This window comes from Mobula hypostoma, chromosome 5 (genome assembly GCF_963921235.1).
Source record: "Mobula hypostoma chromosome 5, sMobHyp1.1, whole genome shotgun sequence".
Lineage (NCBI taxonomy): Eukaryota > Metazoa > Chordata > Chondrichthyes > Myliobatiformes > Myliobatidae > Mobula > Mobula hypostoma.
The window spans coordinates 159920754-159937035 of NC_086101.1; the positions used below are offsets into that span (position 1 = coordinate 159920754).

At 45.0% G+C, this 16282-nt stretch overlaps 1 protein-coding gene across 1 annotated transcript in view; it reads left to right on the forward strand.

The window, feature by feature from the left end:
- arhgef28a (Rho guanine nucleotide exchange factor (GEF) 28a) overlaps positions 1 to 16282 on the forward strand; it is a 410055-nt gene that overhangs the window by 88730 nt on the left and 305043 nt on the right. Inside the window, exons 3-4 of the mRNA XM_063049236.1 lie at positions 10394 to 10541; positions 14152 to 14445. Of these exons, the coding sequence (XP_062905306.1) occupies positions 10394 to 10541; positions 14152 to 14445 (442 nt within the window). The remainder of the gene's footprint in view (positions 1 to 10393; positions 10542 to 14151; positions 14446 to 16282) is intronic.

The window sequence follows — 16282 nt, forward strand, 5'->3', positions numbered from 1 at the left end:
CGAGTCCACTCAACCTATTCTCATAAGGCATGCTCCTCAATCCAGGCAACATCCTTGTAAATCTCCTCTGCACCCTTTCTATGGTTTTCACATACTTCCTATAGTGAGGCGACCAGAACTGAGCACAGTACACCAGGTGGGGTCTGACCAGGGTTCTGTAGAACTGTAACATTACCTCTTGGCTCTTAAACTCAATCTCACGATTGATGAACGCCAGTGCTGTATGCCTTCTTAACCACAGAGTCAACCTGCGTATCAGCTTTGAGTGTCCTATGGACTCGGACCCCAAGATCCCTCTGATCCTCCACACTGCCAAGAGCCTTACCATTAATACTATATTCTGCCATCATATTTGACCTGCCAAAATGAACCACCTCACACTTATCTGGGTTGAACTCCATCTGCCACTTCCTGGCCCAGTTTTGCATCCTATCAATGTCCCGCTGTAATTTCTGATGGTCTTCCACACTATCCACAACACCCCCAACCTTTGTGTCATCAGCAAATTTACTAACTCAGAGCAGATCCCTGAGGCACACCACTGGTGACTGACCTCCATGAAGGATATGACCCGTCTACAACCACTCTTTGCCTTCTCTGGGCAAGCCAGTTCTGGATCCACAAAGCAATGTCCCCTTGGATCCCATGCCTCCTTACTTTCTCAATAAACCACATGGGGTACCTTGTCAAATGCCTTGCTGAAATCGATATACACTACATCTACTGCTCTACAACAATCATTACAGTCACAGTAAGCAATTAATTGATCACTGTTTCCCAATTATAACATTGGCAAAACCATATCAGTATCTTGATTTTTCGTGTCAGGTCAGCCCATTATGGGTATTAGCTGTATTGAAAGAAGCTTGAAATTTCCAATTATTGTAACTGCAGCGCTTATCTATAATGCAGCTCTATTTTATTTCAATTACATTAAATTGTACCTTTTTTCATTGCTTCACCTTTTCTAGGAATATCACAGAATGCAAACTGCACAAGATACCTAATGACGTTGCAGCAGTCTAATATTACCTTAGTTATTTTGTTGTCAGTGCTCTAGGAATAAAACCAAGAATAAAGTACTTTTTAAATGGCAATACCCTAGTTTACTGAACAAAAGCATGATTTTCAAAGGCTCAGTTTGTATTTGATGTGTCATAAATGCACTGCACTATCTTTCAACTCTGCTTAAAAGTTCACACAACAGCTTTTACATGACTCACAGACTACACCCTATCTGTATCCATATCTTCTAATTAATGACTCCAAATAAACCAAAATATATTTAAAACAATGGTTAAAAACAGGACTGAATGGTTAAAATATTTTGTTGAGGGTTATTTTGCTCTATATAGTCAGCGTAATTTCAGGGAAACCACGATTGCTTAATTTTTCCTTTCCTAGTCTGCGGTGAAACTCTAGACGTGTGCCATTGGTTCCACACGGTGCAAAGAAACATCTTTTCCCAATTAATTCATGCAAAGAGCTGTAAAGTCATAAATGAATTCATAGCTGAGAGGTGTTGAGGTTATGTAGAGACTTGTCTACAGTGAATTCTATTTATAAGAAGAGTTGGTTTTACTGAATTTAGAATGAATTGATAAAATGATGCAGGTTTTACAATATAAATATGTCAATTGTTCGACTCTATTTGGAAAACCACAGCAAAGCTATAATTTTTATACTGTGGCGACCCACTTTCTACGCAGGCGAACCGGCTCACAAAATGGCGCGTGCGTCGGCAGAGAGGCCAGCCCCAAAATGGCACTGGGCCGCCTTCTTCACCAGTAAGGGGAGAAAGCCTGCGCGTGGGAAGAGACTTTTGTAAGGCACCTCTGACGTCATTTCCGCCCGGAGAGGGTAAGAATGGAACTGCGAAAAAGCCAGTGCCGTGAAGTTTGAATAAACTAGTCTCGAGTGCAACTTATAGACTGCGTGTCGTTATTTCTAGCTCTGTGTGTAGCACATCGCTACATTGGTGACCCTGACGGTCCAAACGGGATTTGGACCAAAGATGATCGACTCTTCATCTGTTCAGTCAACTTTCTGGATGCTGTGACCACGCGTGTGGTTTGACCAAGCGGAAGCCCAGTTCCGGATTCGGTAGACATCTTCTGATTCCATGTGTTACTATTACATGGTGAGCTCCCTTGACCAGGAGACAGACGCCCAGGTCGAGAATTTCATACAGTCAACCCCAGAAGAAGGCAAATATGCAGCATTCAAAGCGCTGCTCATAGGGACCTTTGGCCTCTCATGCTGTGAGCGAGGTGCCTGCTTGCTGCACCTGGACAGTCTGGGAGACAGGCCGCTGTGAGCAATAATGAACGAGATGCTGGCCCTGGCTGAAGGACACAAGCCCTGCCTCATGTTTGAGCAGGCGTTCTGAGAACAGCTGCCCAAGGACATACATGTGCTGCTGGCCAGTGCAGATTTCAGTGACCCCCAGAAGGTGGCGGCCCGGGCAGACGTGCTGTGGAAAGCCAAGAAAGAGAGCGGGGCGTCTGTTGGACAGATTACAAAGACACATGTCCAACAGCAGGCCAGACCAGGCCCAGCATTGGAGCACACACAACCCAGAGGCAGGAGTGAGGAGGCCAATGAACAGTCGTGTTTTTACCACCTGCGGTGGGGCACAGAAGCCCGCCGTTGTCACCCACCCTACAAGTTCCCGGTAAACGCCAGGGCCAGCTGCCGCTAATGGCTACAGCGGCTGGCCACCAGGACAGCCTCTTGTATGTCTGGGACAAACAGTCGGGACGCCGCTTCTTGGTCGACACCGGAGCGGAAATGAGTGTCTTACCCCCAACGGGGTATGACACCCTGAACAGGGCAACAGGACCCACCCTGAGGGCCGCAAACGGCAGCACGATTCGGACCTACGGCACCCGCACAGTGCAGCTACAGTTCGGCCCCAGCCGGTTCACGTGGGACTTCACACTGGTTGCTGTGGCCCAATCACTCCTGGGGGCGGACTTCCTGCGAGCCCACAGCCTGCTGGTCGACTTGCAAGGGAAAAGACTGGCCCATGCCAAGACTTTCCAGACGTTCTCCCTGGGTGAAGCCAAGTTGCCGGCCCCACACCTGGACTCCATCACGCTGTCTGACAATGAATTCACCAGAATCCTGGCGGACTTTCCATCGGTTCTGGCACCGCAGTTCACGGCAGCCATGCCTAGACACTGAGTACAGCACCACATTCTGACCCAGGGACCACCCCTCCATGCCCGCGCTCGAAGGCTCCCCCTGGACAAGCTCCACTTGGCGAAGGAGGAGTTCAAGAGGCTGGAGGAATTGGGGCTCGTACGGCGGTCTGACAGCCTATGGGCCTCCCCCTTGCACATGGTGCCCAAAGCAGCCGGGGGCTGGAGACCATGCAGCCACTACCACAGACTGAACGAGGCTACAACTCCAGACCGCTACCCCATACCGCACATACAGGACTTTGCAGCAAACCTGCATGGGGCAAGCATCTTTTCCAAAGTAGACCTTGTCCAGGGGTACCATCAAATCCCGGTACACCCTGAAGACATTCCCAAATCAGCACTCATCACCCCGTTCGGCCTGTTCGAATTCCTTCGAATGCCGTTCGGCCTGAAGAATGCCGCACAGACGTTCCAGCGACTAATGGATGCGGTGGGACGTGACCTGGACTTTGCGTTCATCTATTTGGACGACATCCTCATAGCCAGCAGGAGTCGTCAGGAGTATCTGTCCCACCTCCACCAGCTCTACTCCCGCCTGAGTGATTTCGGCCTCACGATCAACCCGGCCAAATGCCAGTTCGGACTCGACACCATCGACTTCCTGGGCCGCAGGATTACCAAAGATGGGGCAACACCTCTGCTCGCCAAGGTAGACGCGATCCGCTACTTTGCCTGGCCCAGCACAGTCAAAGGCCTGTAGGAGTTCGTTGGTATGGTGAACTTCTACCACCGCTTCCTCCCCTCAGCAGCCCGTATCATGCATCCTTTGTTCACCCTGATGTCGGGTAAAGGCAAGGACATTACTTGGGACGAAGAGGCTGTGGCCGCTTTCGTTAAAGCCAAGGAAGCCTTGGCAGACGCCGTAATGCTGGTGCACCCCAGAACGGATGTTCCAACCGCCCTCACAGTGGACGCATCCAACACAGCAGTCGGTGGGGTGCTGGAGCAACTCATCGAGGGGCGCTGGCAACCCCCGGCGTTCTTCAGCAGGCACCTACGGCCACCCGAACTCAAGTACAGTGCCTTTGACCGGGAGCTGTTGGCAGTATATCTGGCAATCCGGCATTTCAGGTACTTCTTAGAAGGCAGGCCGTTCACCGCGTTCACAGACCACAAACCATTAATCTTCGCATTCACGAAGGTGTCCGATCCCTGGTCGGCCCGCCAGCAGCGACAGCTGTCCTACATCTCCGAGTACACGACGGACATCCGGCATGTCTCAGGAAAGGACAACGTCGTGGTGGACTCACTCTCCAGACCAGCTATCCAGGCCCTGTCCCAGGGGGTGGACAATGTAGCACTGGCGGAGACGCAGCAGGCAGACGACGAGATACCCAGCTACAGGACCGCAGTCTCGGGTTTGCAGCTGTAAGACTTCCTCGTAGGCCCAGGTGAGAGGACCCTCCTGTGTGACGTGGCTACCAGCCAACCTTGCCCCATCGTCCCAGCAGCCTGGCGGCGGCGAGTTTTCAACTCCATACGTGACTTGGCACACCCAACTATCAGGACAACTGTCCAGATGGTCTCCAGCAAGTTCGTGTGGCACGGACTTCGCAAACAGGTCAGCGAATGGGCCAAAATGTGCACTCAGTGCCAAACAGCCAAGGTGCAGCGGCACACCAAAGCCCCGCCGCAGCGGTTCGAACCCACCCGCCGGAGGTTCGACCACATTCATGTGGATATTGTGGGGCCCCTGCCAGTGTCGCGAGGAGCGCGGTACCTCCTAACTATGGTAGACTGGTTCATGAGATGGCCAGAGGCGGTCCCACTCAACGACACCACCGCCGATTCCTGCGCATGAGCGCTGATTGCAAACTGGGTAGCACGCTTCGGGATACCGGCCCACATTACCTCCGACAGAGGCGCCCAGTTCACCTCCAGCCTGTGGTTGGCTGTGGCCAGCTTGTTGGGAACACAATTACACCACACAACTGCCTACCACCCACAGTCGAACGGACTAGTGGAACGCTTCCACCGTCACTTAAAGTCGGCTCTCATGGCCCCGCCTGAAAGGGCCTAACTGGGTGGACGAGCTTCCCTGGGTCCTGCTTGGAATCCGCACAGCACCCAAAGAGGATCTGCACACCTCGTCGGCTGAGCTGGTGTACGGCACACCCCTGGTTGTCCCAGGAGAGTTCATACCAGCCTCAAGGGGACAAGAGGAAGAACCCACAGCAGTCCTGGACAGACTATGTGAAAGGCTCGGCAACCTGGCCCCCGTACCGACTTCACAGCACGGACAGAGCCCGACCTGCGTACCCAAAGACATGCAGAATTGTAAGTTTGTATTTGTACGAAGGGGCGCACACCGGGCACCGCTACAGCGGCCGTACGAGGGGCCTTTCAAAGAGATCAGTAACAACGGGTCCATGTATGTTCTGGACATTGAGGAGGTTTTCATGGTGGACCGACCCAAAGTGGCCCATGTGGACTTGGCGCAGCCGGTTGAGGTTCTGGCACCCCAGCGCAGAGGCAGACCGCCCAAACAGAGACTGATCCAGACTGTGGACATTGGGGGGTGTATCGCCGGTTCTGGGAGCGGGGGGTTTGTAGCGACCCACTTTCTACGCAGGCGAACCGGCTCACAAAATGGCGCGTGCATCAGCAGAGAGGCCAGCCCCAAAATGGTGCTGGGCCGCCTTCTTCACCAGTAAGGGGAGAAAGCCTGTGTGCGGGAAGAGACCTTTGTAATGCACCTCTGACGTCATTTCCGCCCGGAGAGGGTGGGAACAGAACAGCGTAAAAGCCAGTGCCGCGAAGTTTGAATAAACTAGTCTCAAGTGCAAATTATAGACTGCATGTCGTTATTTCTAGCTCTGTGTGTGGCACATTGCTACAATACCACCAAGGATCACAAACAAGATGAAGAACTGTAAGTGCCTTGCATTTCTTAATAACGGGCTATTTGCTAAATATTTTGAAGTATTTATGCAGTTTCTGTTCCCCTTGACAGTGCAAATCTTCCAAGTTTCTTCATCGTTGTCTCGAGCTAATTGTTAATTACCACAGGAACATTTAAAATGCCTAAATTAATTCCAGGAATTGGTTAAGTTTCCTGCCTTAGTTATGTGGCCGAAGTGTTATTGTTCGTTGGTTATTTATTTTCTAAATGCCTTCCTGTTTTTTTAAACCATTGTTTTGAATATGTTTTGGTTTATTTGGATTCATTAATTGGAAGGTATGGATGCAGATAGTATGTAATCTGTGAGTCATGTAAAAGACTGTTGTATGAACTTCAAGAGACGAAGCAAACTTCAAAGAATAATGTGTTAGCCGATTGTATAATTTTTAGGATAAGCTTTCAGATATGTTGTGTCTGAAAACATTTATGGTTGACAATTTGCTCTATAGTTAAAAAGTGCACATGAAAGGATTACTGTCAGATGTAAAGTAGCAGTAGTTTTCCATTGCTACTTATTTTCATATTGTACCATCTGTTAGCTGTCTAAAAAACACTGGTCAGCATATTCGGAATTGCATTGCTAAAAAACTTAATGCATTCCACACTGAGCTTGCTGTTAATGGTCATAAAGCTCAGTTTTTTAACCAATTCCAAATAAATATTTTGGAGTTTATTCATATTTTCCTTGCAAATGCTTCTAAGAGGTGGCATATGTTAGTGTAAATTCCTGGACCATTATCAGCTTAATCTGTCTGTATAACCTTGCTCCACTTTTCAGAAGTGTTCAGAAGCTTTAAAGCCAGAAACCACCCAAATCTTAATGCATGTTCAAAGGAGAGGGGCAACAATGCAGGTTCTTCAGAAAGGAGATTATGAAATGTGCTGTATAAATACTACTTTGTCCCTCTGAATATACCTCTTGCCCATCCTCTGGGTCCCCCCCCCCCCGCCGTCTTTCTCCCTGGGCCTCCTGTCCCATGATCCTCTTGTATCCCTTTTGCCGATCACCTGTCCAGCTCTTGGCTCCATCCCTCCCCCTCCTGTCTTCTCCTATCATTTTGGATCTCCCCCTCCCCCTCCAACTTTCAAATCCCTTACTCACTCTTCCTTCAATTAGTCCTGACGAAGGGTCTCGGCCTGAAACGTCGACTGCACCTCTTCCTACAGATGCTGCCTGGCCTGCTGGTGGTCACCAGCAACTTTGATGTGTGTTGCTTAAATACTACTTTGTTTCTTTTTTCATTTTTCCCCTGTGCGCTCAAGTGATGGACAGCACATCTGTTGAAACAAATACACACAGATCAAGTCCTCAAGTGTGATGCATTTTCAAAGCAAAACCCAAGAGGTGGCAGCAATAGCCATCTGGCGTTTTGAGTCTGTTCTGCCGTTCATCAAAATTGTAGCTAATTCTCTACTCCAATACCATTTTCCAGCAACATCCCCACATGCTTTGATTCCAGTAATATCCAGAAATCCATCAAGTTCTCTTTTGAATGAACTTCCATAGCCTCTGAGGTAGAGAACATTGACGGTTTATTTTCTTCTGAGTGAAATGTTTCACCTCATCTCAATCCTTAAATGACTGTCTCCTTTTGGGCGGATGCCCCAGTCCTCAATCAAGGAAGACATCCTCCCTGCCAAGCTCTTTAAATCTCAATTAAATCGCCTTTCATTCTTCTGAACTCTAGAGAATTAGTACCTGTCTACACCATTCCTTCTTGTATGGCAAACTTGCCAGACTGCAATGGATAACATTATGAAGAACTTCGAGTGAATCTTTGCGGCACCCCCATGATAGCAAGTAAATTCTTTCCTGGATTAAGAAGACCAAAATTCTACATAATATCTCGGGTGTAGTCTCACCATCCTACAATTACAATAGACTGTTTTGCTCCCAATCAAACCCTCTCCGAACAAAGACTAATATGACATTTGCTCTCCTAATTACTTCTTATGCCTTCATGTTGGCCTTCAGTGACATGTCTGCAAGCACACCTAGGTACCTTTAAACAACAACTGTACTTAATCTCTCATCAGTTAACAATATGCTGCTGTTTTTTATATGGAGAGCTGTTTTTATATATGCTGCATTAGGTGATCTCATATTTTTCCACATTTTATTCCATCTATCATGTTCTCCCCCAATCACTCAGCTTGTCTGCATCCACTTGAAGTCACTCTCCATCCTATTCTGTCCTCACAATCCCACGTGGTTTAGTATCAGCGCCAAACTAGGAAATATTGTTTCTGTGAGCCACCTTGTTTATCTAGATTGTGACTTGCTGAGGCCAAAGCACCGGTCGCTGTAGTATCCCACCAGTCAGTCAGAGAAGGATCTATTAGACCTTTGTTTTCTAACCCATAACTATTTCTCAATCCATGTCAGTCTGTTACCCACCAGCTGTGTGCTCGATAGTTACCACATATCACCACTGGACTATGGACAGTAGCCCCGTCCACAGGCTCAGAAAATAAGCATTCCATGTGCCTTCCCTTCCAACCCCAGAACAAGTCTTCATGTAACTCAGTGGTTTAGCTGTGAGAAGTTTTGTCCACTCCTGCACTCACGTGATCCAGGGCCACTCTCCACCGATAGGCACTCGACTAGCAGCTGAGTACCATTAACAGCCTGGAGACAGCTCTGTGAACTCCACGTCACGCTCAACGAGAATGTGAATAAATTGCTCCTTCGTACAAACAATCTGGTCAGCCAGTCATGTGGCAGCAATTCAACGCATAGAAGCATGTAGACTTGGTAAAGAGGTTCACTTGATGTTCAGACCAAACATCAGAATGGGTGACAAGTATGATCTAAGTGACTTTGACCATGGAATGTAAACACGAGGAATTCTGCAGATGCTGGAAGTTCAAGCAACACACATCAAATTTGCTGGTGAACGCAGCAGGCCAGGCAGCATCTTTAGGAAGAGGTACAGTCGACGTTTCAGGCCGGAACCTCAGCCGGAACTGTCGACTGTACCTCTTCCTAGAGATGCTGCCTGGCCTGCTGCGTTCACCAGCAAATTTGATGTGTGTTGCTTGACCATGGAATGATTGTTTGTTCCAGGTGAGGTGGTTTGAATATCTCAGAATCAGCTGAACTCATGGGATTTTCCCACACAACAGTTTAGGGTTTACAGGGAATGGGGTGATAAACAAAAATAAAGTATCTTGTGAGTAGCAGTTCTGTGGGTGAAATGCCTCGTTAATGTGAGAGGTCAGAGAAGAATGTCCAGACTGGTTCAAGCTGAGAGGGAAGGAACAGTAACTCAAATAACCACTCATTGCAACAGTGGTGTGCAGAAGAGCATCTCTGAATGCACAACACATCAAACCTTGAAGTGGATGGGCAGAAGACCACGAACATAACTCAGTGGCCACTTTATTAGGTACAGGAGGTATACTGAGTGAGTATACTATCCTGGATCAGCAGTGCATTATGCATTTATTGTATATTTTGAAAGCACTAAGGATACATTATAATCCCTGCACCCTAATCCAATGCCGAGACAGTCCATTTGCTTATATACTGTATCATTAAGCATTATATATTTCATAATATTTTCTGAAGTAATAGTAAATTTTGACAAACATGCAATACTTCACATAAGTAGATTTATTGTACAAATGTTGCTCTGTTTTCTGCATAACAGTCAATCTCCATAGATTGCAACCCCTGAAAACACTTGAGATGTGCAATATAAGCTTGCACAATCTCTTGCTGCTTTTACAAGACACCAAACATCGTCTACTATCCCAATTCTGACTGTGAATACTGAAGTCAATGACTCCTATCACCTACTTCCACAGTAAAGTGCCCTACTTCCATGGTACAGCATTCATGTTTATAGGATATACTTATGGAACTACAATTCTCCCACTCTTCTATACTCATTCCTTTTTGTATTAGATCCATATGGGCCTCAAAGATCACTGTGATGTTAACCCAAGATACAAATATTCCCTGATGGTGTTGATAAACGGTATCCTTGAGCTCCAGCAAGTGTGACCATAGTCAAACACTTTTTCAGATGCACTGTGGAAATTTTAGCAAATATTATTATGACATAGAGGTCAGTCAATAGCCTGACACCCAGTAACAACCAATAGAATAAGAATTTGAATATTTAGCACTTTTATAATTAGCTTGACTTCAGGGGATCACCAATTGAAACCGTATGCAAGTCCTACCATAGGTACAAATTTGTTGTTTTGATTTTTGAAAATGATTCATTGTTTTCTGATGGTTTCTATAATCAGATGCTATTTAATTTTTGTTATGCAGGGGCAGCAGTCAATATTAGCAGTGTTTGAAGAGACTTGTCTCTTACCTGAAAGCACAGAATTATACTTCATTTATGAGGGTTCCTGCCAGATGCATGTCACTGTGGCTCAGAGGCTGGATGCGAGGACGCTGAAGTCAGTAATTCCAGGTAAGAACTAAGAAACTAAATAAGCAAATTTATTCATAGAGTTATACAACATGGAAACAGATCCCTTGGATCCCCAAGTCAATGCAACTGCTAACCATTCATTTTGACACTCGTCCTGCCCTAACCCACATTTTTCTACCATCATTCCTTCCGATTCCCCAAGATTCTGCCACTCACCTAAACACTTGGGCAATTTACAGCAACCCATTAACCTATCAGCCTGCACACTTTGGGGCTGTGAGAGGAAGTTCATATGATCACAAGAAGAACATGCTAACTCCTTGAAGTCAGGAATGAGGAGGGCAGGGTCAAAGTCAAAGTGAATTTATTTCACTTTGAGGCTACTCTATTAAGTACACCTGTACACCTGCTTGTTATTCAGCCAATCATGTGGCAGCAACTCAAAGCATAAAAATAGGTTCAGTTGCCATTCAGACGGAACATTAAAATGGAGAAGTGTGATCTAAGTGACGTTGACCGTGGAATGATTGCTGGTGCCAGACGGAGTAGCTTGCGTATCTCAGAAACTGATCTGCTGGGATTTTCGTGCATAGCAGTCTGTAGAGTTTACAGAGAATGGTGTGAAAAACAAAAAAAATCCAGTGAGTGTCAATTCTGTGGGTGAAAAAGCCTTGTTAATCAGAGAAACCATACTGGTTTAAGCTGACAGAAAGGCGACAGTAGCTTAAGTAACCACATGTTACAATTGTGGTGTGCGGAAGAGCATCTCCGACTGTACAACATGTTGAACCTTGAAGTGGATGGGTTACAACAGTGGAAGGCCAGGAAGATAAACTCAGTGGCCACTTTATTAGGTACCTCAGGTATCTAGCAACGTGGTCACCATATACTACTGTGAGATTCGTTTTCTTGCAGCCATTTACAGGAAAATAAAGAAATACAGAAGAATTTTTGAAAAAAAAAATTGTATATCAATAAAGACTGAGAAATGACCGATGCGCAAAAGAAGTCAAATTGAGGATATGAATCGTAGAGTCCTTGAGCATGAATCTATAGGTTATAGATTCAATTCAGATTTGAAATGAATGAAGTTATACACACTGGTTCAGGAGCCCAACGGTTGTACATCATTTCACTCACGTCAACTCTGAAGTGGATTGAATCTGGGTCACAGAACACTGGAGCTGTGAAACTGAAGTTCTATTAGCTGTGCCACAGTGCCACTCAAAGTTACTTATTATGATAATGATTATTATTATTATTATGATTATGAGGACAGGCAGTCCCCTTTTATTGTCATTTAGTAATGCATGCATTAAGAAATGATAAAAATGTTTTTCCAGAATGATATCATGAAAACACATGACAAACTGACCTAAAAACCAACAAAAACCACATTATTATAACATATTGTTACAACAGTGCAAAGCAATACTGTAATTTGATAAGAACAGACCATGGTACAGTAAAAGGCTCAGAGTCCCTCAAAGTCCCATCATCTCACGCAGATGGTAAACCCCCAGTGCCGCCAACTTGCCGATGCAGCATCCCGGAAGCATCCAACCACAGTCTGACTCCGAGTCCGTCCGAAAACTCTGAGCCTCCGACCACCTATTCAACACCGAGCACTGAGCACCATCTCTGCTGTGCGTTTCGACCCCGGCCCCGGCAACAGGCGATATGCAAAGCCAAGGATTTGGGGCCTTCGTCTTCGGAGATTCTGGATCGCACAGTAGCAGTGGCAGCGAAGCAGGCATTTCAGAAGTTGCTCCAGATGTTCCTCTGTGCTTCACAGCTGTTCCCATCAAATCCGGATTGATGCACAGCCCCTAGTTACACATATCAATATTCATTTGGAACGGCCGCGCACGCTGCATCGCGCCGCTATCTTCTCCTCCCTCCTAAAGTATATTTTAATAGTATTCACACAAACCTCGCATTTAAAATGACAAGTAAATTGTGAACGTTATTGTTTATTTGTGACACAAAGCAGATATTGAAAGTTCAATATTTTTGAACCTAACTTAGTTCATGCTGTTCATTTTAACAGGTTGACATTTATTGGGCATTTACTGCAGTATGTCAGACTTTCCAGACAGTATAATTTCCTCTGGTATTTAGCTTATCAGGAAACATAAACTTGTAAAAATTAATTCTCCAGGGTAGTAAGTTTCAGTATTAATTTTTATAGTATTTTCACCCACTCGTGTCATTTTAAACATTTTCTTAGAAATTATGTGTTGCTAATAGATTTTCATATTGATATCAGATATGTGTACTGATTTGCATTTGCACAGTTCACCTGTGGAACATGTGTGACTGGAAAGCTTTGAGAGAAGAAAAGAGACATTCAAATTAGCGGGAAAGAATTGCTTTATTGGCTTGGATCTTCCAGTGTCTAGGGAGTACCCAAATTTATCATTCATTTAATCAGAGTGTCAACTGCCACATGGAAATTGGCTCCTAGTCCAAGCTGATCAATGAGACCTGTGCAGTCCAGGGCCTTTACTACTGTAAGAAGCAGATCCTAAGCACAAAGCTACTGTGATAACTGGCTATACTATTACAAAATTGAACAAAATGCCAAATATTTATATAATTGAACATTAAAACTAAATAAAAAAATAAAATACCTGAAACAACATGAAAAATATCAGTGTTCTTAATCAGAAAATGTACGTAAGTCACTATCTCTCCTCCCTTCTCCTCCATGGCCGTTGTTTATTATTTAATTGAATGGACTCACCGGTCTCCTCCCAGTGACCACGTGGGCTTCCTCCGGGTACTCTGGTTTCCTCCCAATAGTCCAAAGATGTACCAGCTAGTAGGTTATTTAGTCACTGTAAATTGTCCTGTGATTAGGCTAGTGTTAAACAGGTGGGTTTCTGCCTGATCTGCCTCATTGGACCAGAAGGCCCTGTTCCCCACTGTATCTCGAAATAAAAACTGCCGCCAGTTTGGAGCTTATCCAAACGGAATATGAGGTTTTTCTCCTTCATCCTCAGATTGGCCTCATTGTGGCAGAGAGGAGGTCATGGATGGGCTTGTCGGAATGGGAATGAAGAATGGTATCAAAATGGTTGACCATCGAGAAATCTTTCCTGTTGCAGATGGAGTGAAAGTGCTTGTCAAACCAGTCTTCCAATCTGCATTGGGATTTACCGATGTAGAGGAGGCCACGCTGGGAACACTTGATGAATGGTCACAGCCATCAGGTCCTGATGAAGGGTCTTAGCCTGAAGCATTAGCTATTCATTTCCTCCCATAGATGCTGCCTGACCTGCTGAGTTCCTCAGCACTTTGTGTTGCTCAAAATCTGACAACGATTCGGATGCGTTTCAGCCATCCTGAGGGATATGGCATAGAAAATGTTGATAGGTGACTGTTACTACTTCGTCATATAATTCCGTGGAATCTCTAGCCTGACACAGTGTGTCAGAAAGGGGTTTGGTTTAATGTACGTGCGGGAAGTACTGCCTCAGTACTGACCTGCAGTGTCACTTCAAGTTACCTGTTTAAGTCTCTGGAATTATGTTTGAATCTACGACCTTTGATTTGGCAACAGAGTTGACATCTAAGTATGATTATATATATTTAATCCTGTGTTAGAGATCTAGAATTTAATATTTATTCTTGCAATTTGTTGCAGGCCATGACATTTTGGAAAGTGTTACAGTTTCTGCCTGCGTGTACACAGAGAGACAGTTGGTATCTATCCTTGGGTGCAGTCAGATAACCTACGTTCAAGATGTTGCGCACAAGCTAGCTCAGTTTCTCATTGGAAGTGTTGATACAATCACTTGCACTAGTCACTTGACTCTGCTTGAACAATTTGGCCTCACGATAGAGGCAATGCAGTCGTTGGATGAGAAGGTGACGGCAGCAGTTGAACACTTGGAATTACTTCCGTCTTGGAATCTCCTTGGAAACTGGCCGGAACAAGGTAACCATACATTCAATCTTTGGTATCTTACATGATGTTATTTTATGTACCTGACGAGACAAGTTTTTAATTTAAATTTTAGTAGATAGAATTCATGGATGTTGATACCAAAGGCCGGTCCTGTAAGACTGTGCAGTACCTTTCATCAATGATGGTACTTTCATTAGCAAAGTACTTTTCCCTAGAAGTTATTATTTGATTTCTGATCTGTTTGTGGGTTTAGTGATTTGATGTAAAATGGAAGAAAAGACCAGTAATCCATTTATTCAATATCATAACTCAACATAATAAATTCAAACAACACACGTCAAAGTTGCTGGTGAATGCAGCAGGCCAGGCAGCATCTCTAGGAAGAGGTACAGTCGACGTTTCGGGCCGAGACCCTTCGTCAGGACTAACTGAAGGAAGAGCTAGTAAGAGATTTGAAAGTGGGAGGGGGAGGGGGAGATCCAAAATGATAGGAGAAGACAGGAGGGGGAGGGATGGAGCCAAGACCTGGCCAGGTGATTGGCAAAAGGAATATGAGAGGATCATGGGACAGGAGGCCCAGGGAGAAGGAAAAGGGGGAGGGGAGGAAAACCCAGATGATGGGCAAAGGATATAGTCAGAGGTACAGAGGGAGAAAAAGGAGAGAGAGAGAAAGAATGTGTGTATATAAATAAATAACGAATGGGGTACGAGGGGGAGGTGGGGCATTAGCGGAAGTTTGAGAAGTCAGTGTTCATGCCATCAGGTTGGAGGCTACCCAGACGGAATATAAGGTGTTGTTCCTCCATCCTGAGTGTGGCTTCATTTTTACAGTAGAGGAGGCCGTGGATAGACATATCAGAATGGGAATGGGATGTGGAATTAAAATGTGTGGCCACTGGGAGATCCTGCTTTCTCTGGCGGACAGTGCGTAGGTGTTCAGCAAAACGATCTCCCAGTCTGCGTGGGGTCTCGCCAATATATAAAAGCCTCATCGGCTAGGGAGTTTTAATTGCTTACCCTTCAAACTATTGATTTCAATGTTACAATAATTGGGTGAGTAGTTATAATAAAGCTAAATAGTGTCCATTGAATATCTATTTAATTCTTATCATTTTTGGACAGTAAGTACATTTATGTGTTAATATATTTATGACAATTTTTTTAGTTCCAAAATAGCCACTAAAAGTTCCCTTATTTCATTTAAGTCACTCTTTGAATAAGTCATTTAACAAACAGCTTGTTGACTCTTGGGATTTGTCTTGTGATGTTTAAATCTAATAATTTTTTTTCTAACTAGAATAGTGTGTCATTTGTTGAGGAAAATTTTAAAACAAAATTTTCAATTTTAAATAGTATTTTAGCTGAAGCAATAAGATAAATACCCATTCCACTTAACAGTTTGGTGAAGTATCCTTTGTGTTGATCCACTAAGGTGATTTCTGACACTGCATAAATAATGGTCACGCTATTGGGTTTGTTTTTGTTTTTTTGTAGTGCATAATTATTACGTACTGTTACGTACCCCGTAACTGGGTTGCCAAACCAGCAGAAATGGATCACTCAGTTGGAGTCTGGAGTACTAGAACTAAGAAAATTTTATTAAAGAAACAAGTAACACAGTAATCGAAAGGATAATAAATGCAACAGTTCAGCAATGATAAACACACATGTGCACAGAATTAAGATAACAGCATCAATCAAGCTCTATCGTTGTCTAGGGGTAAATGACCAAATTTCAAAGTGACTCAAAGTTCAGTCCAATTTAGTAGTTCAGTTCGCAGTAATCGTTGCCATGGTGATGGACAACATGGGGGAAAGAGAGATAGGACAGGAACAACTGATCATTCAGACACGGCTTCATTCACAG